Genomic DNA, 24,927 nt, shown 5'->3' with positions numbered 1-24,927 from the left:
TATAACTAATGGGGTGGATTTGCACTGAATGAAACAGATGGGGCTAATTTGCACATAGTGTCAAACGTATGGGGCTTATTTGCTACTTTCCCCGTTTCCTTAATACAAATCTTATAAATTCAGGATCAAACTTGCCCAATTTGAAAGGCCTGGAAAGTGGAATTTATGCAGACTACAGTTACAGGCTCAGGCATCCTTCAGGCTTCAAGCATCCTGTCCGACTTCAGATTACACCGGAAGAGTCTAGGACACCTACCGAAAAGTTCCCAATTTTGTCCATACAATTTCCCCAATTCTTCTTCAGAGTCCAACATACCTACCCAAAAGTTTCCACTTTTTGCAATACAATTTCTCCCATTCTTCTTCGGCCCCTATAAGAAGAAATGAGTATCATAAAATCGTTTTACAAAAGACTTGCTGATATTAAATAGAGAGAAACAAAGTAGTTACCGGAGAGAGACATGATGGCAATGATTTTATCAGCCTCAAGATGCCTAAGTAAAACAAGATACACGGGATCACCATACCAACCATCAACGAGTAGAGCTTGGTAAGTACCCAATTGGCCACTCTGACAAGCAGTAAAGGTGATATATGACTGACAACCACATGTGAAGGCAGCCCTAACAAAGGAGTGAAATTCAAGCTTGGATTGTTTGTCGTTGATAATCTTGTTGTACTGCTTGATGGCTAAGCGGGATTTAGACGAGTAAAGCTTCTTGTTTTTCTCACTTAATGTGGGACTATTCTCAATTGCTGACAGCCCATCATCAGAGGTATCTCCACCAGGATGAGTAAAATAAGAGAGAATCCATTGATTTCTACACAACCATAACACGGATGCGAGGCGGTCAAAAAACATTGGGTTGCTTAGCTTAAGGTTGTGGCCATCTAATTCCAAAAGAGAGGCACTACTTGTGTCGAGTAATCCTCGGAAATGATTGGTGTTTTCTAACCACTCGTTTATTTTTCTTTCGGATTCTTCCTCTGCCATTTTTCTTTTGGCTTCTATCATTTCCTTTGTTTCCTCTTCACCCGAGATTCTCATTTTACGCGCGAGAAACCTCAATCGATACTCTAAACTATCAGTAGAACTCCCAGAAGAAACGTCGTCATCATCATCATCATCATATGAATTAATCGTCATGTTTTCCTGATTTCAAATACCCAATTACGCAATCAATGTTTAGATTAAATAAAACTTCAAAATTCAAAAACCCTAATTATATCTGATTGGTTTAGCAATTAGTATTAGTACGAATAATTAATTACATCGATAGAGAAGACGGAGAAGAGCAAAATACTCGAAAGAAGAAAGGATCAAATAAAACGAATAAATATATTAATTTTTGCCATAAAACATTGATATGGAAGTCGGAGAAGGTAGAAAAGAGAAGTCGGTAGCAATTCCCTAATTAAAAAATTATGAATTACCACCTAATATGTTCCATTTTTTACAGATTACCACCTAATATATTCAACTTTACAAATAACCACCTAACTTTCGTGTTTATCCACACCATTTTCACTTATTCTACATTCTTGTGACGGTTTTACAAAATTATCGACTCGGTTTCAGTTTAACGACTTCCGCTCATTTTTTATGACCAAACTACCCTTATTAGTTATTATACACAAACCCATTCCCTTAATTCACCCCTATCTTCACGATTACTCCCTCATTCAATAACCCTAGAAATTAATTTAGGGATTCCTTCAATTTGTCCTCTTTCAACACCATTAATTCACAGTAATTAGTCGTGGAAAGAAAGAAAAGCAAGAAAGTTGCAAATAGAGTAAAACAATAAGCCGAAAAGCAGTAAAGAGTATGTGTCTTTCCTGGCATTTAATTATTTTAAGTGATAATCTTTGTGTTTTATAGGATGCTTTGGTCTTTTGGTCTCTTCATCTCTCTCATTTTTAAGCGTCACTTTTGTTGTAAAGTTACTTGTCATTGTTGTGCTTTATATGCTTTGGTGATTTTGGATAGTAGTTTGGCTTTATTCTCACGGATGTACTTCAATTCTTTTTCGACAGCATGTTATTTCAGCATATACTTACGAGTTAAGACTATTTGATCCGTTTTACTTTTAAGACGAATATACACGTCTTAAAGAAGAGTAATTGGTTATTTCACTATTTGATCTGTCTTACCTTCAGAGTTCAGAACATAGAAGTTGGATGCTCATTTATTATCCAGCTGGTTTGATACAATTATGAGCCTTACCCCTATCCTTGGCAGTTTGTTTTGTGTTTATATATTTGGTTGTTTATGTTAAATCACTGAAATCTTGTGACCCTAATTTATTATTTGAGCTATAATAGATGATACCTAGGCAAGATGATAGCTGGAGAATTACATGGTCAGTTAGGAGAAGCCCGAGATTAGCAGGAGAAAGCCCTAATGCACCTATTCTATCACCTGTGACTGTGAGAAGAGTGGATAAGTTACAAGTAAGGAGGAAATTGTCAACACTATTTGATCAGGAGGGGGTGATGGGGAAGAAACTGGTTATGCTCAAGAGAGTCCTAATGAAGGACAACAAACTGGTTATGATCAAGTGAGGGATGATGAAGAGGACCAAAGTTTTTATGCTGAGGAGGTGGATGATAAGGATTATTGGAGTGAAGATAGTCAATTTAGCCATTTGGATATACATGAGACTGAAGTTGAGGGTGACTTAGTGGAGGAGGAGGAGTTGTTTGGTGATGGGTCTCATGATAACCTAATTGATGTGGTTAACAACAATATTAATCAGTCTTGTAGAAGGGTAACAGGCAAAGGGAAGACAAAGTTGATTGATGTTGATGACTTAGATGTAAGGGTTGGTGAGGAACTTGATGTGAATTCTGATGAGGACATTAGTGTGGCAGGTTCAGAGGATGATGAAGCTAAGTCATATGATACATTTGATCCCGCTATTGACTTTGAGAGACCAATTATTCTTAAGAAAGGATTAAAATTTCCTTGTGTTGAGGTTTATAGGAAAGTAGTTAGGCAACATGCTATTGAGAATGGTTATGAACCATATTTTGAACACAATGACAGTACTAGAGTAACAATTTACTGCAGACATAGATGTGAATGTCCTTGGAATGCTAAAAGGTCTAGGTTGCCTAAATGTACTTGTGGTGTTAAAAGAAAGTGTAAGTTTAGGTTGTATGCCGCGAAATTAAAAGGTGACACACCCACATTTCAGATTAAAACATTGTACTTGGATCATGTCTGTGTATACACAACAAAAAATGGAATGGTTACATCAGAGTGGATGGCTCAAAAGTACCTAGAGGTGTGGAGGGGAGATCCACATTGGTCTTTAAAGGGACTTCAGACTAGAGTAAAGTTGGATTATGGAGTTGATGTAGGATATCACAAGTGTTGGGTGGCTAGAGCAAGGGCAAAAATGATGATAGAAGGTAATTCAGATGACCAATATAAAAGGGTATGGGACTACGTATTTTCAATTAGGAAGTATAATCCAGGGTCCTCGGCTTATGTTAAGGTTGATAGGATTGACAGACCCCCTCCAATTTCCCAAAGAATGTACATATGTATGGCAGCTTGCAAAGAAGGGTTTCTGAAAGGGTGTAGGCCCCTACTTGGTGTTGATGGCTGTCATTTGAAGGGGATGTACCCTGGAATGTGTTTGGCTGCTGTGTCAATGGATGGGAATAACAATATCTTTCCAGTTGCGTGGGGTGTTGTAGAGGTGGAAAATGCTGAGACCTGGGAGTGGTTTTTGGATTTGTTAAATAGAGATATTGGCTCGGATGAAGGAGATGGCTTAACTTTTATGTCTGATAGGCAAAAGGTATTAACATTATATCATACTTATTTCAATTCCTAAGTATGACTATAATATGATGCCCTTGTTAACCAATATTTTTTTGTATGTTAGGGATTGATCGATGCACTGAATGTGGTTGTGCCTAGAGCTGAGATCAGGTTTTGTGTTAGGCACATATGGGCCAACTTCAAGTTACAATTCCATGGTCAAGCCTTCAAAGATAGCTTTTGGAGGGCTGCTTGGGCAACAACAGAGGTAAATAATTCATTAACCTGCCGCTGTCATTAGATACTACCCGTAATTAAACCCCTTGCACTACTGTAAATACAATGATATTAGATACCTGCAAACTGACCTGCTACTAAAACTACTGTTACTATTGTCATTACACTGAATAGGTTGAGTTCAAGGCAGAATTGGAAGAAATAAAAAAACTTTCAGATGGAGCTTACAACTATGTCAACAAAATACCACCAAGGCATTGGAGCAGACATGCCTTCTCAACCAATTGTAAGAGTAGCATGATTCTCAACAATCTTTGTGAGACGTTCAATTTTGTCTTGAAAGATGCAAGAGACAAGCCTATTCTTACACACATGGAATGGATGCGTAGATATATTATGAAGAGGAACTTTGAAAAAAGAGAAGGAGTAGATAAGTATGAGGGACGATATATGCCATACATTCAGAAATGTTTCAAAAGATTGATTATTGAATCAAGGACCGCCAAAGTCCACCCAAGTATGTCCACAGATTTTGAGGTTGACTATAAAGGAGAGACTTTTACTGTCAGTTTGGTGGAACAAAAATGCATTTGCTTTCATTGGCAGTTAACTGGTATACCATGCGTCCATGCCATGGCATGTATTCTGGATCAAAGACTAATCCCTGAAGATTTTGTAAATGAAGCATATTCTAGGGAGAAGTATCTAATGGCATATACACCTGTAATCAAGCCTATGCCCGGTGTTTCTCAATGGGAAGAAGCAGGCCTACCTGAACCACTACCACCTGCCTTAAGAAGGATGTCAGGGAGACCTTCTAAGAAAAAAAGAAGAAAAGAAGCAGATGAGTCCACTCAAGTGAAGAGAACCAAAAAGTCTAACAAGTGTGGAAGATGTGGTGGTCTAGGGCATAACAAGAAGACTTGTAAGAACCCTCCAACGGCACCCAAGCAAAGAAACAAAGGTGGTAGACCACCTACTACGGATTCATGGGTCAATGCAAATAAAACTAGAGCTCAATACAAAAAAAGAACAACCAGAACCCATGATGAAGCCATTCCGAGCCAAACTGAAAGTCAACCTCCTTGTGGATCAACATCCCAACCACATTAGTAAGCTGCAAATGACAAGTGTATGGGCTAGCAGCTTTTAGTCTTAACAAATTTTTGATATGGACCTTTTGTTATGAATTAGGAAGTTCAATTTGTTCTTTGGTTTTGCTTGTATTAGAGAAAGATGAATTATTGATATGGATTTTTGGTTTGTTAAGTGCAATTGGAAGTTGTTAAATGGCATCACTTGGCATTCCATCAATTTTTGTTATTTCATTTGTTAAACTGCATCTAATGTTCATAAAGGAGATTGATGTTTGAATCAATTTCTGATTGCAAAATAATCATATTGAATCCATTATAAAAGGTTGCCATATTGCATTCCATTACAACATAAAAGCATTCAAAGATTCTCAAACAACATAAACTTAAAAGAAATTCGAACTTACTAATTCATAAACAATGGAATAATGCAGTTACATTGCATAATGATCTTACAACATGAACCTACTAATGCATAAATACATCAAATGATCTCTTATCAGTTAAGACTTGCCAAATGACGTCCTTCTGCCATCAATTTCTCATCCTTTTTTGTTTCAAATGCAGGTTGACTGAATCCTGGAAGATAATGATGGAATCCCATGAAACTCATAGCCACACAATCTGTGAAGTCAAGACTTTTGACTGCCCAAGCTTTGGAAAATTATGCAATGATTCGCATCGACTTGCCACCCGCCAGCATCAACATAAAAAATTGTAGCATTTCGAGCAGTGTACTAAAAACGGAACAGCCCCATAAGATGAATTAATTTGATTATGAGAGTTCATTCATAAGACCGATTCCAGGCTTCTTATTCAAGAAGGTTGTCTTGCCAACAACGGATTCGAGGTAAGGCGCTCCAGCTATCCCAATATGCATAAATTAACCATAACTGGAATTAAGATGGTATATAAGCAATGCAATCCTTAATGTATTTTGATGCATGAGTAATCAGAATGAACCCAACATAATACACTAATAGAAAAGCTAATTCGAAAAAAAAAAATAAGAAAGAGGAAAACAAACCTGAACTTGCCCAGAAAATGACGACATGATGAAGAGCTCTAGTAAACGATTTATGGGTTTTTTGGGGATTGGGGTATTGTTTGATATGGAGGAATGAGGAGTGTCTGTGTATAATTAATTAAATAGGGTTAGTAAGGGTAGTTTGGTCATAAAAAATGAGCGGAAGTCGTTAAAACGAAACCGAGTCGATAATTTTGTAAAACCGTCACAAGAATGTAGAATAAGTGAAAATGGTGTGGATAAACACGAAAGTTAGGTGGTTATTTGTAAAGTTGAATATATTAGGTGGTAATTTGTAAAAAATGGAACATATTAGGTGATAATTCATAATTTTTCCTTAAACTAATCAAGAAGGCGAAGAAGAACAAAAAGAAACGAAGAAAAGAGCAAATACATGGAGAGAATGAAAATTGATATAACAAAAGTTGCAGAACTTGAAAACGACTTTGAATACGATTGTTTGGATGATTGAATTTGGGGGGAAGGAATTCCCTCGGAAAAAATAAAAAATTAGGGGGAGGAAAAGGAGGGGAAGCAACTAGACCACAAATACTATCCTACAACCAGTTGTATGGTAGCATTGTACTAAGTTATTGAGCTTAATAATTATTTTGTTGAACTCGATAACTTTGTATCGTAGCTCTATAATTTTGTTAATAGAACTCGACAATTTTATAATAAAGCTCAACTACATTAAATTAGTTGTATATACAACCAGTTGTACAATACATTAACTGCAACTAGACTGGGTAAACGGGTTAGTCGATTCGTTTCCAGATTGGTTAAATGAGTTCAATTTACTTGGATTGGCTAGTCTCAGCTAGACTTGGCAAAGCTTATCCAACCCGAATGACTCAATCCGAGACCTGAAAGTGACCTAAACTTGCATGACCCGAGTCTGATCAGAAATCCGAATTCACCTGACTCGACCCAGACCCGACTCAAACTTTGATTGACCCAATGTTGACCTGACTCGAGATGACCCAACCCGAAAAGAGTCGACCCATAATTGACGAGATTTGAAATGACTTAAAGTGACCCAAAATAACCCAATCATTCCTCATAAATAGTTAAATTTGCAAATAGTTCATTTCTTAATCAAATTGGTACTAACTAAAGTGATTTAGCCATTAACCCAAAAACAACCCGACCCAAAATGACCCATTCCCGAAATGACCGGCAACAAGTCACCGATTGACCCGGAAGCCGAAATAACCCGATCGAGCCCGGGCAAAACATACCCAACCCATTCCGACCCGACTGACCCATTTACCACCGAGTGCAGCGCGTCAGAGTCGTTATAAACTAAGTCGGGATCTTAAATCCGCCAACCCTAAAATTGTAACACCCCCATACTCCAAGTGCCTTACCAGGACCACTCAGGTATAAGGATGCCACCATCTCGGTTACCCGAGGCATGATATTCATAAGACAATAACGAAACAACTTTAAAAGTAAACAAAGTTTAAAGTGATTACATAGCAATTCCAAACTGATAAAAAGAAATACAAGATTCTCATACGGTCTACCGCTAAAACTATCAAAGCTATAAAACATCGTCGACACAAATGGAAGACTTCTAAGCGCCACTTGATGACTCATCCAGCTATCCCATACGCGTCATATCATACCTGCTCAATAATTGCTCACCACCCCGAATGGATCACCACGATTTTTAAAACATTTAACGGGGTCGGTACTAATCACACAATTTATATAATCCAACAATAAGATAAAGAGGCAACTTAACCGTCACACACACACAACCACACCAATCCCAACAATCTCGATCTTGATGTCCTTTGGACCCGACCACTGCCGATGGGGGACCGCTGAACCGTACCCACCAAATCCCCGCTCCTCATAATGAGCGATAACCATGTCCATTAATGTGCACATCCCTTCTGTGGCGGGTTCCACAGAAGGCGAAACTAGGGCGTGAAGCCACTCCCGCAAGTGACCCCATTCAGCCGAGGACACGCCTCGAGAACCACAGACAGCAATCACAATCACAATCACAACCGTCACAATACAATTACTATATCAAACAATCAATCTCAACACATCAACAATCATCCCATTATGGGACTAATACTGAGTAGGAAATCCTACCTGGAAAGCACACTATCAGACGGTCTCTCTCTGCTTTGTATCAAAAAGCTTCCTCTACGAAACCTCCTCCTATCATACAACATACAAATGCTACCAAATCACATACTACTCAAAAACCCCCAAATCCCTATATTAGGGTTTAACCAAATCAAAGGAAAGACAACAAAAAGGGTACATAGATCTTACCATCGACGCAAGGATCTCAACGGTATAACCAACGATGAGAATCGACCTTCCAAACTCCGGGATTTGCTAACGATGCGATTGGGATTAAGAACGTACTTGCTTTCTCTCTTTAACAGTAAATTAGGTTTTGCAAAAGTGTTTAGAATAATGACGACGAAGGTTATATATCTTAATCGCATAATTAACAAAACCTGAGAAAAACTCCTCGTAAACCGGCTACTCGATCGAGTACCCAAGGCTACTCGATCGAGTACCCCCTTACTCGATCGAGTACCCCAGTTACTCGATCGAGTACCCAACAGGTCAGAAACTTTTCTAAAACGCAACTTACCCTTACTCGACAGAGTAAGGCCTACTCGATAGAGTACCCGAAGACTCATAAATACGGAGTATTACAAAAATCATTTCCTTCCTTATCTCTAAAGCCTCCAAACAGACTCTCTCTCTCTATCCTAAACCCTACACCATGAATTCTAAGCTTAAGTTTGAAGATGATACACCATTCCCTTTACCTTATTCCCGATCTACTCCTTGTAAGTCAAGATCTACCTCGTTTCTCTTCAGTGAGAATCATCTGTCCCACTTTTGTAATTCATTGTGTGTGCCACTCCACTTAACTTTTGACAAATCACTTGTGACAAAATAAAATATTGCAACAAATATATAAACTTGCTGATGTGTTAGGATGTAAGTGGTGTGACACATACACTGAGACACGAAATGGGACAAGGGATCCTCATTGTTAGGATGTAAGTGGGGTGGCGTCTTACACTTGGATATGTAGCCTCTTGGAGTTTGCTACTCTTAGAGGGACGTGCACGTTAATGACTTGAGTATGATGAAGGGACTCGTGCGGTGTCGCAACGTCTAGTAGAGGTCCGATTAGCGCCCGGGCTCTGTACTACGAGTGTGTCCGAGTACCTGTTTTACGGACTGCGGTCTGGCCGTTTGGTGGCGGTGTTGCGATGCTGTCACCGGGTTGTTTGGTACCCTGGGTGTGTTGGTTATGTGTAAACTGACGTGTGTTGGTTATGTGTAAACTGTCACCTTCTTTAATTGGGGTTTGTGATGAATCCTATAATATTTCCGATCATATGTGGAGCAGTTTGAGCATAAGTTTGTACTTAGTTACGAGCTGAACGGGCCGAGTCATGCGCATTAGTATCTATTTGAGTTGTCACATACTATTCGATGTAGTTTTCATGAAAGATTGTTGTAATAAGCCATAGACCGTTTTGAAGTGTTCCAACCCAAAATCCCGCATCCCCACATTCATCTTTATTCTCTACTATCGAATCTACCCTAGTACTGATATAGTACTGATATAACCGATACATGCTTTTTTTATTGGGTGAACATAACAATTTTGCGGGTCTTTTTATCATAGTAGTTTTTGCTTAACATTTTTTTTGTTTTTTGCTAATTTTTCCAGCTAAATTCAAGTTATATTTTGTACCTCTTATCTGATTCTGAAATCATGTATCGTCTAATATTCAACGACATGAAAAGCTACAATTCAAGCTATACATGTTTAGGCGATGGGGAATTAATGGAAATCGATACAAAGATCTTTCCTTCATGTCGATCGACATGTCTTGCTGCTAGGAGTGATTGTTTGGTTATCGGAAAGGATGATGGTTCAGTATGTTGTTTTCCGATTGGGATTCAAAATGATCAAGGTAATGAATTATACCAAATTCAAATTGTTTGACTTTTTTATTTTTTATCCATTGAAAATCTTACCGCTAGATACAACATCTAGCCATCTAGATACTATTGAAAATCTTGCTGCTAGTTTTTTTTTTTTTTTTTTTTTTTTTAGTTTTTATCTATGGTAAATCTTACTGCTAAGTGCTAATATTATTTTGTATCTTTCATACTGCTAGATACAAGGTACTTTTATTTTATTGAAAATTTGTTTATCAATCATCGAATTAATGTTTTATACTAATCAAATTATTGTTTTATACTATGCTTTTCAATGTTTTTACGGTTTTCTTTGGCTAAATTGTAGTTCTAGTAGCCAATCAGCCGGCTGTGTAAAGAATTTGGCATTAGCTGTTGGTGAAGAGGAGGTTCTTGTCCTTGTAGTGATTCATATTCATGGGCACATACGTGTTTGGGATCTCATAAACCGTGTGATGATTTATAGTGATCGCTCCTATTTATTAGGTAAGTCATATACTTTAGGGTAAATGATCACAAAATTTTCATAGGTTACTCTATCATGATATCTTTTTTTGGATAATCTAGGTTTGCCGCCATCAAGATTGTGGGCGGGTGTACTAGAGACCGCCGCAATTCCTTCAGAAATTTTGTACAACGACCATGTGGTATGCTGACAATTTACTCTCAAAACCTGTGTTTGTCATTAAATATTATTGTTGTCTACTTGTTTCAAATAGAATCATCTAAGAACTCTCGACCTCGTGGCATTAGAGATTTTTTTCTGACTAAGTTTCGCATCTAGTGCTCTTGAAATTATGGGCATGCTCCTAGTCTCTCATAGATGCCCTAAAAACTCCATCATTACTTGAGGTTATTCTTTTGGTAAATGTAATTGTATAATAATATTATTTTTACTAATTACGTAATAATTTATATAATTAGTTTCAGTTAAATATCAATCTTATTTGGTGTGAAAACTATCAAATTTTCGCTCTTATCCGCTTATCAAGCTATAATATTTAATGTCTTTGTATATTTTTATCTGAAAAACCGCGCATTTGTGCGCGGGTTCTAAACTAGTTAATTAACAATTATTCTAAGTCAATTTAGGTTGACTAATTAATTAATACTTATCCTATCCTAATTTAACTCCCGATTTGCTTCTAAGTAATACTGTATAAAAACTTTTACTAGCCTAGCAACCTAGAGAAAAATTGAGAAAAAGGTATCTCATTTTTGCAAATACAACCCATATTTGTCAAATTATGAACAAAATCAAGCCGTAATCCCAAAATAACAGGTTCGTCTTTCTTACAGATGTCTAACTCCCACATATCAACCTTTGTTTTTGTAGAATAGAAATACCAAAGTATGTACTTTGGGTAATGACCCTCAACAAAAATTGGACAAGACGGAATATTGAAATCTTCGTCGATCAATTTTGCCGTCGCCATTATGAATGAAAAATATTTAGAGAAAATAATTGTGAGAAGTAAATAAAATGCAAGTTTTTGAAAAGTAAAATTGGAACAAGAGATGTGCTTGACAGCAGGCAAGTAAGGACAAACACGATGTACAGTTCCAGAATCGGACAAGAGATATATGATGTAACCGGAATTTGGCTGTAAATTAGGAATAACAAAGAATAATTTTTCTTCCTGTCTAACATGTTTAACACAGCAGCCTAACAAATAATAATTAGAAATAGCAAAAATATAACCGTGCAAACAACATTACAAACATTATATCATTGGAATATATTCAAATAAGGTAAAGTATCCTGAATAATATTTGTTATGGTCGTTGTATAGAATATTTGTAGGAATTGCGTCAACATTAACCCGAAACATATTCACACAAAAATCATGATGAGTGAATAATAAAACATACAAAGACCATAGAAGAATGACAAACATGAGTGATAAACCCTATAAAATAGAAGACGACTTACCTAATGAATAATATAGAAATTTCTATATTATAGTTCGCAAATAAAAATATAGAAATTTCTATTTTGAAAAAATTCTCTTAAGTTGAATTAATTACATCGATAAAATGTTTTTATTGAAATAACAATAAAAGATAAAAAAAATGACCGAAGATGGAGGGAGCATAATAATAAAAAATGGGGAAAATAGAAAACAATAACAATAATCTTTGCAAAACACTAACAAATGTAACAATATTCGTGACAAAATAATAATAAACCGTGGCAAGCGTTCATTAAATTGTGGCCATATACGTAATAATAAATATATTTTGATGATATATTATGACAATATACGTATTGGTTAATAATTTTTTTCTTACGAGTTCCTTTTATCTTTAGGACCCAGTGCGATCGGAAATCTATGTTTGTATAATACTCCCTCTTATTCTATATATTCTTCCCCTTTTATTTTTACACAAGAATTAAGAAAGTGAATTTGGACCACACAAAACACACTACCCCACATGTCATTGAATTTAGACCACACAAATCAACCTAAAAAAGAAAATAGGAAAGAAAACGTGAATAACCGAATATAGAAATAAGGAAGAATATATAGAATATGAGGGAGTATCAATTAAAAAGTCAGCTAAAAGTTGGATTAAAAAGACATACATACATACAATAAAAATCTAAAATTACCATCATATAGAGAAACGATAGCTAAAAAAGATGCAAACTTTGAGCAAAATAAAGAGATTATGGATTTATAAGCAAAATTATAAGGGGATACAAAGGAATGAGAGAAACTAAGGTTCAACCCGGAAATGACAGATTTATCTTTGTTGGAAATATCAATCTCCGGGTTTTGATTATTCATCTTGGTTCACCACTTTTGATTTTTGTCGTCGCAAATCATGGGTCTTGAAAAACACTATAGCTTATTGTCTTATTTGCCAAGTTTTTGACAGAGACAGTCGCGGCTATATGTGATGCTCAACTTAAAAGTATAGACAGTCACTTACCCGCTGCTGTTCAGGTAACTTATTGCCTCTGTAATTTGTTTGTATATTTACATTTTGTAGTGTAGAATAACTCTGATCGATGCGGATAGGAACTCAATAGACATGAATAAGCATATCGACATAAAACCTATATTTTGTACTTATGTAATCCTATTTACATGTTATGCAGTTGTGCGCCTGTGACATGTTTAACGACCCCAGCTATAGATCCTCAATTTCACATTTATTTCTATAAGGAACTTCTTTAATCAGATGTTTTGTGGAACTTATATCCTTTATTTACTTGCTTCATTGTGTTTTACAATGTGCCATATACTTTCGTAGGCAACTGCTGAATTTCCATCTTAAACGACTATGTTTTCATAGCATCTTCACGCTTCCTGCTTAAATGGCTGAATAACTAAATAAACATCATTTCATTAGCATCAGAGGGAGTACTATTTTGTAGGATGACACATCTCTAATTATGCTGATATTAAATGGCTGAATAACTAATCGAAACAAACATCATGCCAAAATAACCGTTTTTCATATTATGTTCCGACCTATCGGAACAGTTTTTTCTGTTGAAGCTGCAAATGATTGCAGCATAAGTTGAATGCTGCTTTTTAACTTGACTTTGTATTCCCTTATCCATTTTGACTGATGAACATACTTTTTAATGGAACCCTTGTGATTTAATATTTTTCACGTGGTATCCATAATTTTAAGATTGTACACATGATACCAATTAAGTTCCAATTTTGCGCAAAATCTACTTTTGCTTGTTAATTTTTGAAGGGAAAGTTAGTTATGCTAACTAATTTCTAAAGTTGAACAAATTACCCCTCACTTAAAAGTTAAAACAAATTACACAATCAAACTCATGGACTCATCTTATGTAAGTTGGTTTTCAGGACTTTTTTACTTCGCCTGACTAACATTCCGACCCTCGTTTATTCTAATTAACTTGCGCAAGAGTTCAAGCTATGTGCTCGCAACATAGGTTCAATAGTTTCCTCGATACAAATCTCTTTAGTTCAGGATCAAACTTGGAAGGCCTTGAAAGTGGAATTTATGCAGACTACAGTTACAGGCCCAGGCATCCTTCAGGCTTCAAGCATCCTGTCCGACTTCAGATTACACCGGAAGAGTCCAGGACACCAACCAAATAGTTTCCAATTTTGCCCATACAATTTCTCCAATTCTTCTTTAGAGTCCAACATACCTACCCAAAAGTTTCCACTTTTTGCCATACAATTTCTCCCATTCTTCTTCGGTCCCTATAAGAAGTTGAGTGATGAGTAAAGTACATGAGTGGGCATGTTTTATCATAAAATCGTTTTACAAAAGACTCGCTGATATTATATAGAGAGAAAGAAAGTAGTTACCGGAGAGAGACATAATGGCAATGATTTTATCAGCCTCAAGATGCCTAAGTAAAACAAGATAGACGGGATCACCATACCAACCATCAACGAGTAGAGCTTGGTAAGTACCCAATTGACCATTCTGACAAGCGGCGGTAAAGGTGATATATGACTGACAACCACATGTGAAAGCCGCCATAACAAAAGAGTAAAACTCAAGCTTGGATTGTTTGTCGTTGATAATCTTGTTGTACTGTTTGATGGCTAAGCGGGATTTAGACGAGTAACGCTTCTTGTTTTTCTCGCTTAATGTGGGACTATTCTCAATTGCTGACAGCCCATCATCACAGGTATCTCCACCAGGATGAGTAAAATAAGAGAGAATCCATTCATTTCTACACAACCACAACACGGATGCGAGGCGGTCAAAAAACATTGGCTTGCTTAGCTTAAGTTTGTGGCCATCTAATTTCAAAAGAGAGGCATTACTTGTGTCGAGTAATCCTCGGAAATGATTGGTGTTTTCTAACCATTCATTTATTTTTCTATCGGATTCTTCCTCTGCTAATTTTCTTTTGGCTTCTATCATTTCCTTTGTTTCCTCCTCACCCGAGATTCTCATTTTACGCGCGAGAAACCTCAATCGATACTCTAAACTATCAGTAGAACTCGTAGAAGAAACGTCGTCGTTGTCATCATCATCATCATCGTATGAATTGATCGTCATGTCTTCCTAATTTCAAATACCTAATTACGCAATCAATTAATGTTTAGATTAAATAAAACTTCAAAATTCAAAAACCCTACTTATATCTGATCGGTTTAGCCATTAGTATTAGTACGAATAATTAATTATAGGATTAATTGATGAGAATACTCTAAACTATGAGGGTGCTGCTTAAATTACTTTGAACCATGTTTTAACTACCAATAAACCGAACTATTATACACCTTCCCTTTGAATAGAATTGGTGTCTTTGTAACCTGTTGTAGTAGGTTAATTTAGCTTGGGCCCACTTCTATCCCCTTTTAACATGCTTCATCTTCTTCCGTCTCTCTTTTCTAATCCCTGTAAATTTTTTTCCTTTTCACATCCTCTCTCTCCTCCATTTCAATGGTACTTTCTTCCTCCCTTTGTTACTTCCCCTGTAAATTATACCTCTATAAGGGTGAGGTTGATTAAGAGCCGAGAGAGGGCGGAGAAGGATAATTAAGAGCGGAGAGTCAGCTGCAAGATCTAGAGCTCACATACTGGGTAGCATTTCTAAGGCTATGGATATCTTCAAACTTTCAAATAGCATCCGTGGACTATTTTCTATAGAGAATGTAGGTGACAGCTACGCAAATACGGTATACGAATTTGATGAATATATGAAATTATACTGATTTTGCAGTTTTATGGGTTTTAGGTACTGAAAATAAGTCCCCATTTTTAGTGGTTTCTTACCTTTTTAATTAAATATCAAACTCCATATGAAAGAATCAGATATAAGGCAAGAACTACTTTAAACAATTTTACGTGAAATGATGCAAGATGAACTTGCTGTCATGGATGCCAAGATTTATTCAAGTGATTAAATTCTATGATGAGTTCATTGGAAGGAGGAATTAGTTTACTCGAGAAGAGTGATTTTTGAGAGAGGAAGAAAATTGATGGAAGCAAAATAATAAAATTCCGTCACGAATTAATGATTAAATTTTTCCTGTAAATGTGTCATTGTGCGAAAATAAATAGGATCAACCACCAGATTGTTAGCGAGTAATAGAAGATGAATATAAGAAGTGATAAATAAGGGCGAGGTTCGTCAATGGCGTATTGGAAAAGCTTGAAGCATTAATGGAGCTTAGGTGAAAAGGTGAGAGGAAAGGTAAAAAAATTTACAGAATAGAGAGGAAATGATCGGTTAAAAAAAAAAAGGTCAAAAGAAGTTTAGAAACAAATAAAGATTACCTGCTTATCAGGTCATCGGTCAATCTATTATAATATAAGGGAATGTGTATAATAGTTGGGTTTATTGATAGTTAAAACATGGTTTATAGTATTTTGAGCAGAACCCCCATAGTTTAGAGTATTCCCATCAATTAATCCTTAATTATATCGATAGAGAAGACGGAGAAGAGCAAAATACTCGAGAGAAGAAGGGATCAAATAAAACGATTAAATATATTAAGTTTTGCTATAGAACATTGATATGGAAGTCGGAGAAGGTAGAAAAGAGAAAGTTGGTAGCAATTCCCTAACTAAACTAATCAAGAAGGCGAAGAAGAACGAAAATAAACGAAGAAAAGAGCAAATACCTGGAGAGAATGAAAATTGATATAACAAAAGTTGCAGAACTTTGAATACGATTGTTTGGAAGATTGAATTTGGGGGGAAGGAATTCCCTCAGAAAAAAAAAAAAAATTAGGGGGAAGGAAAAGGAGGGGAAGCAACTAGACTGAGTAAACGGGTTAGTCGATTCGTTTCCAGATTGGTTAAATGAGTTCAATTTACTTGGATTGGCTAGTCTCAGCTAGACTTGACAAAGCTTATCCGACCCGAATGACTCAATCCGAGACCTGAAAGTGACCCAAACTTGCATGACCCGAGTATGATCCGAAACCCGAATTCACCCGACCCGGCCTAGACCCGACTCTAACTTTGATTGACCCAATGTTGACCCGACTCGAGATGACCCTACCCGAAAAGAGCCGACCCATAATTGACGAGATTCGAAATGACTTAAAGTGACCCAAAATAACCCAATCATTATTCCTCATAAATAGTTAAATTTGCAAATAGTTCATTTCTTAATCAAATTGGTACTAACTAAAGTGATTTAGCCATTAACCCAAAAACGATCCGACCCAAAATGAACCATTCCCGAAATGACCGGCAACAAGTCACCAATTGACCCGGAAGCCAAAATAACCCGACCCAGCCCGGGCGAAATTGACCCATCCCATTCCCGACCCGACTGACCCGTTTACCACCGACTGCAGCGCGTCAGAGTCGTTATAAACTAAGTCGGGATCTTAAATCCGCCAACCCTAAAATCATTTCCTTCCTTATCTCTAAAGCCTCCAAACAGACTCTCTCTCTCCCCTAAACCCTACACCATGAATTCTAAGCTTAAGTCTGAAGATGATACACCATTCCCTTTACCTTCTTCCCGATCTACTCCTTGTAAGTCAAGATTTACCTCTTTTCTCTTCAGTGAGAATCATTTATTCCACTTTTGTGTTTCATTGTGTGTGCCACTCCACTTAGCTTTTGACAAATCACTTGTGACAAAATAAAATATTGCAACAAATATATAAACTTGCTGATGTGTTAGGATGTAAGTAGTGTGACACATACACTGAGACACGAAATGGGACAGGGGATCCTCATTGTTAGGATGTAAGTGGGGTGGCATCTTACGCTTAGATATGTAGCCTCTTGGAGTTTGCTACTCTAAGAGGGACGTGCACGTTAATGGCTTGAGTATGATGAAGGGACTCGTGCGGTGTCGCAACGCCTGGTAGGGGTCCGATTAGCGCTCGGTACTACGAGTGTGTCCGAGTACCTGTTTTACGGACTGCGGTCTGGCTGTTTGGTGGCGGTGTTGCGATGCTGTTACCGGGTTGTTTGGTACCCTGGGTGTGTTGGTTATGTGTAAACTGACGTGTGTTGGTTATGTGTAAACTGTCACCTTCTTTAATTGGAGTATGTGATGAACCATATGATATTTCCGGTCATATGTGGAGCAGTTTGAGCATTGATTTGTACTTAGTGACGAGCTGAACGAGCAGAGTCATGCGCATTAGTATCTATTTGAGTTGTCACATACTATTCGATGTAGTTTTCATTAGAAATTGGAAAGATTGTTGTAATAAGCCATAGACCGTTTTGAAGTGTTCCAACCCAAAATCCCGCATCCCCACAGTCATCTTTATTCTCTACTATCGAATCTACCCTAGTGGTTTATATATACCGATAAACTTTCCATCAATTTGAATTCCGGGGAAGTGGCAAATTAACCCCATACGTTTGAAACTACGTGCAAATTAGCCCCACGACTTTTAACCGGTGCAAATTAACCCCATAAGTTATACATAATGTGCAATTAAGCCCAACTATAGATTTTCAGGCCATTTTCTCACCGGAAAAAAATTAACACGACACCCGAAAGATGACTAGGATTGAGTTAGATAATTAAAAAAAAAAATAATAAATAAGAAAAACCCACCTACTTCCTGCAACTCACCTCGTCAGTCGTCACTCTTAATCTCTCTTTTCTCACACTTTGAGCTCCTTCTTCAAATCATCCATTTTCCCCATTTTTTACCTCAAATTTTTTGTTTTGTCTAAGCCTTATTTCCACATATCATTCAGACCAGTCCACCAACCTCAATTTTATTCAAGTACCACCAAAAATTGAAAATGAAATTGTAGGAAAATTGAAACTTAGCTTCAAGTTCAATTGGACAATTGAAAGTAAATAATGATATGGCAATCATCAAAAATTCAGATATGTTCTTCCCAACACAACTATCATGATTTTTTATTGGCATTCCAAAGTGTTAATTTTGATTTCGACGATTATCTAAGTGTTCGAGGTTGATCTTGTTGTGATTGAAGTTTTAAGAAATTTGCTTCTAACTCAACTGTCAGCCCAGAAATTAGAAGAGAAAAATAAGAGTAGCAACGATAAGTAATAATATGAGGGGAAAACTTGTAGCATTTGACATTTTTTACGACATTAATTTTAGCTGATTTTTTTTTTTTTTTAATTATCTAACTCATCCTAGTCATCTTTCCGGTGCCATGTCAGTTTTTTCCGGTGAGAAAATGGCCGGAAAATTATAGTTGGGCTTAATTGCTCATTATGTATAACTTATGGGGTTAATTTGCACCATTCGAAAGTTGTGGGGCTAATTTGCACATAGTGTCAAACGTATAAGGCTTATTTGTCACTTCCCCGATTTTCAATTCCATTAAAAGAAATCGGTGAGGCGGGAAAAAAAAAGTTTTGGGTTGTTCGTCTCTCATCTCTCCAGGTAGCTCCTTTTCTTTCGACTATGTTTGTTCTTCTTTCTCTTCATTATTATTTTAATTAATTAATTAATTAATTTTATTCCTACCAATACTTATTGCTAATTCAGTCAAATATATATTCTGGGTATTTGCTACTTTTCTTCGTTCGACTATTTTTGTTCTTCTACATACTGTTTATTAATTTAATTAATTATTCAGATTACTACTTATTGCTAAATCAATCAATCAGATATTTGTTCATTTCTTCTCTCGACTATTAATTATTTTTTTTATCAATCTATACCTATACTATCATAATATATCGTCAATATATTATCAATATATATTTTCTACAATTTACTAAACGTTTGCCGTGGATTATTAATATTTTGCCACGAATATTGTTACGTTTATTAGTGTTTTCTCACGATTATTGTTATTATTGTTATCGTCTTCAATTTTGTTTAGCTATGTAATTAATTCAACCTAAAAAAAATTCAAAATAGATTTTTTTTATATTTTTATTTGTGAACAATAATTCAACTTTGATTGAATGGTTAGCATTATTTTGAAAGATTATGGTGAGAATTATATTTGTGTTTAATATGAGATATATTGGCTTTAATTTTAAGTTTAATTTTTCTTAACAAATAAAAAACAAATACTAATATTTGTTTGTGCAAGTGTCCAAATGTTGTCTCTAGCAGATCCATTGCCAGTCAGAAAAGGCAAAGCTTTATCATTTTGCAAGGTATTTACTTTAACTGACATGCTATATATCACACAGTTTCATTTTTCAATTTGTACATGCTAACTACAAATTATTGACAGGGAAATCCGAGTTATATTGTGGTACACAAGTCATGGAAACCGCTGGTCTCCTTGAATGGATAAGTCCATGGTTTTCCACAACCTCTCCCATTTGTGTAGGTTAGTTGACATTATTTTTAAGTTTTCTGTCATGGAAATTCAATAATCTTATCATGTAAGATCTAAGCATTTCAATATTGGTTTTGCAGGTGATTTTCTAAATATTCCAAGGTTGAAGTTTGTTAATTGGGAGTTTAATGGGGTTTAATTACCCTCATAAAAAACAAGAAACGATGTTATGTTGGCTTTACACAATGTGTGACCAATTGGAGGCCATGTATAACATATTGAACCCATTTGCCGAGCCCATTCGATTATCAAAACAGTACATCCTAGATCATATTCCTGCACCAGATAAATATTTTGATAAGGTCTTTGGTCGTGAGATAGCAGCGGCATATCTTTGGGCAGTTGCGCATCCTTTATAATTTTGTTAATAGAACTCGACAATTTTATAATAAAGCTCAACTATATTAAATAAGTTGTATAATACATTAACTGCAACTAGACTGGGTAAACGGGTTAGTCGATTTGTTTTCAGATTGGTTAAATGAGTTCAATTTACTTGGATTGGCTAGTCTCAACTAGACTTGGCAAAGCTTATCCGACCCGAATGACTCAATCCGAGACCTAAAAGTCACCCAAACTTGCATGACCCGAGTATGATCCGAAATCTGAATTCACCTGACCCGACCCAGACCCGACTCAAACATTGATTGACCCAATGTTGACCCGACTCGAGATGACCCGACTCGAAAAGAGCCGACCCATAATTGACGAGATTCGAAATGACTTAAAGTGACCCACACTACAAGAATTCCAGTCTCGAGCAACCGAAATAGGCGACTGATTTTAGTCGCTAAAAGTAAATTGGCGACCGAAAGCAATCGCCCTTCAGTAGTCGCCTAAATTGATTCGGACGACCAATTTCCGTCGCCAAATTGGCGACTACCACGTCATCAGTCGCCAATTTTGCTTTTTTTTTTTTTAAAAAAAAGGGCCAGATCTGGAAAATGAGGCTGCAATTTTTTTGTTTCATCACTAATCTTCACGAAACAACAACAACAACAACACAATCAATTCCGCTCCAAATTTTACCCTAAAATCACGCTGCAAATTTCTATACGATTACATTACAATTAAAATCTTGAAATCAAGCTTGAAAAGTGCCAGATCTGGAAAACCATTTACTCATTTCTATATCAAACTTAAATTTACATTTACATTACATTAATTTTACATTCCATTACAATCAAACTTAACATCAAACTACCAACAACAATGCCAATTCGAATAACACAAAAAACCAAATTACCGACACGAAAAAACTAATTACATCTCTTTCCTTCTTGCCTCCTCTCCTTCCTCTGTCGTCGTCAGCTTGTCCCGCGCTGTCGGCTTGTCGTCGACCGAAATAATTTGAAATTAATACAAATGAAATTGGGATTTTTGTAGGTTTTGGTAAGATTTGGTAAAGGATGAAGAAATGGTAAAGTAAAAATAAGATGAAGAAAGTGGTAGATTTAATAAAGAAAGGAAAAAAAAGTAAAGTAAAAATTTGAGAGAAGAAGTAGATGGAACGATATAGTAAAATGAAAGAAGGTGAATGAGTATTTTTTTTTTTTTATAATAAAATGAAAGAGAATATGAGGTTATTTGGGGGAGGTGGGGTCTCATTTGGCAAAACAAAAAAGGCGTGTGAAAATGGCGACTGAAATTCAGTCGCCCTTGTCTTTATATCAGTCGCCACATGCAATTATTGTACGGAAAATAGCAGTCGCCAAAATGGCGACAAAAATCCGTCGCCCGATTTATTTCTCAATCGCTATTTTGGCGACCATAATTTTCAGTAGCCTATTTTGGTCGCCCGACACTGAAATTCTTTTAGTGCCAAAATAACTCAATCATTCCTCATAAATAGTTAAGGGTTTTTCTACATGGTAACCCTATGTTTTTTCAAATTCTACATGGTAACTCTACTTTTCAGATAACACACATGGTAACCCTTAACTGTGTCAATACGCATTGCCGTGACCCTTAACTTTTTTCCCATCAGTTTTGTCCGTTAAGTATGTGATGTGGCCAATTGAATTTTGAGATTTTCTACAAGGTAACCCTATATTTTTAAAAATTCTACAAGTTAAGCCTACTTTTTCTACATATCACATGTGCATAAAATATAATCCCTTAATCAATCTTTTTTTCACAATTTTACTTGATTACTCCCAAATTGTCATATCCACTCTCATTACCCTTTAATTAACCAGTTTTTAAAGAAAAATCCAATAACAACTTTGTTCGATATCAAAAAATTCTCAATAAGATATTCTAAATACCAAGTAAAAGTACTCTATTCTGAGCATTATAATAATCAATACCAAATTTGATTCATAGGGTTAATCTAATTAATAAACTTATGTTTTCAAGACTCATCAAATACTACAAAATTGAAAACGTTGTAAACACAATAATAACTTACTTCAATTATTCGACAAATTGACACAATAAAATTAGGTAAGATTAAGGAGTGGAGACTCATTTGTAAACATTAGACTTAATAGTGGATTTCTTTGTTAATTATTGAACCCGGTTTTTGGAAATTTATGGTAATGATACCTTAAAGAGATGATGATATTAAGAGTTGACGTTTTTTGGAGTAATCGAGTGAAAAATATACTAAGAATGATAAATTTATGAACTAAGGGAGTATTTTTAAGAGTGTTTCTCTTGTTAAAAAAAAAACGAATAGGGTTATTTTGTAGGATTTAAATAAACAAAGGGTTACCTTGTAGAAGATCTCAAAATTCAATTGGCCACGTCAAATACTTAACGGACAAAATTGACGGAAAAAAAGTTAAGGGTCACGGCAATGCGTATTAACAGAGTTGAGGGTTACCATGTGTGTTTTCTGAAAAGTAGGGTTACCATGTAAAATTTGAAAAAATACAGGGTTACCATGTAGAATACCCCAATAGTTAAATTTGCAAATAGTTCATTTCTTAATCAAATTGGTACTAACTAAAGTGATTTAGCCATTAACCCAGAAACGACCCGACCCAAAATGACCCATTCCGAAAAATGACCAAGCAACAAGTCACCGATTGACCCGGAAGCCGAAATAACCCGACCCAGCCCGGGCGAAACTGACCCAACCCATTCCCGACCTGACTGACCCATTTACCACCGAGTGCAGCGCGTTAGAGTCGTTATAAACTAAGTCGGGATCTTAAATCCGCCAACCCTAAAATCAGTTCATTCCTTATCTTTAAAGCCTCCAAACAGACACTCTCTCTCTCTCTCTCTCTCTCTCTCTCTCTCTCTCTCTCTCTCTCTCTCTCTCTCTCTCTCTCTCGCTACTTTTGTGTTTCATTGTGTGTGGCACTTCACTTAGCTTTTGACAAATCACTTGTGACAAAATAAAATATTGCAACAAATATATAAATTTACTGATGTGTTAGGATGTAAGTGGTGTGGCACATACACTGAGACACGAAATGGGACACGGGATCCTCATTGTTAGGATGTAAGTGGGGTGGCGTCTTACGCTTGGATATGTAGCCTCTTGGAGTTTGCTACTCTAAGAGGGACGTGCACGTTAATGGCTTGAGTATGATGAAGGGACTCGTGCGGTGTCGCAACGTCTCGTAGGGGTCCGATTTGCGCCCGGGTTCAATACTACGAGTGTGTCCGAGTACCTATTTTACGGATTACGGTCTGACTGTTTGGTGGCGATGTTGCGATGCTGTCACCGGGTTGTTTGGTACCCTGGGTGTGTTGGTTACATATAAACTGACGTGTGTTGGTTATGTGTAAACTGTCACCTTCATTAATCGGTGAGACGGGAAAGAAAAGTTGTGGGTTGCTCGTCTCTCATCTCTCCAGGTAACTCCTTTTCTTTTGACTATGTTTGTTCTCCTTTATCTTCATTATTATTTTAATAATTTAATTAATTAATTAATTCTATTCCTACCAATACTTATTGCTAATTCAGTCAGATATATATTCTGGTTATTTTCTACATTCTTCGTTCCACTATTTTTCTTCTTCTTCGTATTGTTTATTATTTAATTAATTATTCAGATTAATCAGATTACTACTTATTGCAAAATCAATCAATCAGATATTTGTTCCTTTCTTCTTTCGACTATTAATTATTTAACTGTTCATGCTGATACTAGTTGCTAAATCAATCAGGTATATTTTTGGTATTTGAAATTAGGGTTTAGGGTAATTGAATATTGAATTTTTGTTTAATCCTAAAGTTGATTGCTTAATTGAGTGTCGTTTGAAACTAGGGTATTTGAATTTTGAAATTTGATTTAATCCCAAAAATGATTGCTTAATTGAGTGTCGTTTGAAACTAGGGTATTTGAATTTTGAAGTTTTATTTAATTTAAACTCTGATTGCTTGCTTAATTGGGTGTTTGAAATTAGGAAGACATGACGATCGGTTCTTGTGAATATGATGATGATTCTTCTGAGAGTTCTATCGATAGTTTAGAATATCGATCGAAGCAAGATGCCAGAGAAATCCCCCAAAAGAACAAGGAAAAGATAGAATCATACCGGGAAATGGTAAAGAAATAATCCAAAAGAAAATTAGAAGAGTGGTTACAAACTAAGGGTGCTTTAACAGGACTACTTGACACAACTGG

General features: G+C 36.2%; 1 protein-coding gene across 1 annotated transcript; it reads right to left on the bottom strand.

Moving 5' to 3' along the window:
* Nucleotides 1-13,863: 13,863 nt before the first annotated feature.
* LOC141609400 (uncharacterized) lies at nt 13,864-16,804 on the bottom strand. The gene is made up of 3 exons (XM_074428463.1): nt 16,702-16,804; nt 14,425-15,150; nt 13,864-14,316 (listed from the first exon to the last, which is right to left on the bottom strand). The coding sequence occupies exons 2-3, from the start codon at nt 15,128-15,130 to the stop codon at nt 14,246-14,248; spliced, it is 777 nt and encodes a 258-aa protein (XP_074284564.1). The 5' UTR covers nt 15,131-15,150; nt 16,702-16,804; the 3' UTR covers nt 13,864-14,245.
* Nucleotides 16,805-24,927: the final 8,123 nt, after the last annotated feature.

The sequence above is a fragment of the Silene latifolia genome, chromosome 10, assembly GCF_048544455.1.
Source record: "Silene latifolia isolate original U9 population chromosome 10, ASM4854445v1, whole genome shotgun sequence".
Taxonomy (NCBI): Eukaryota; Viridiplantae; Streptophyta; class Magnoliopsida; order Caryophyllales; family Caryophyllaceae; genus Silene; species Silene latifolia.
Note: the sequence above shows the minus strand (reverse complement) of the source record. Positions and strands in the feature narration are given on the sequence as shown.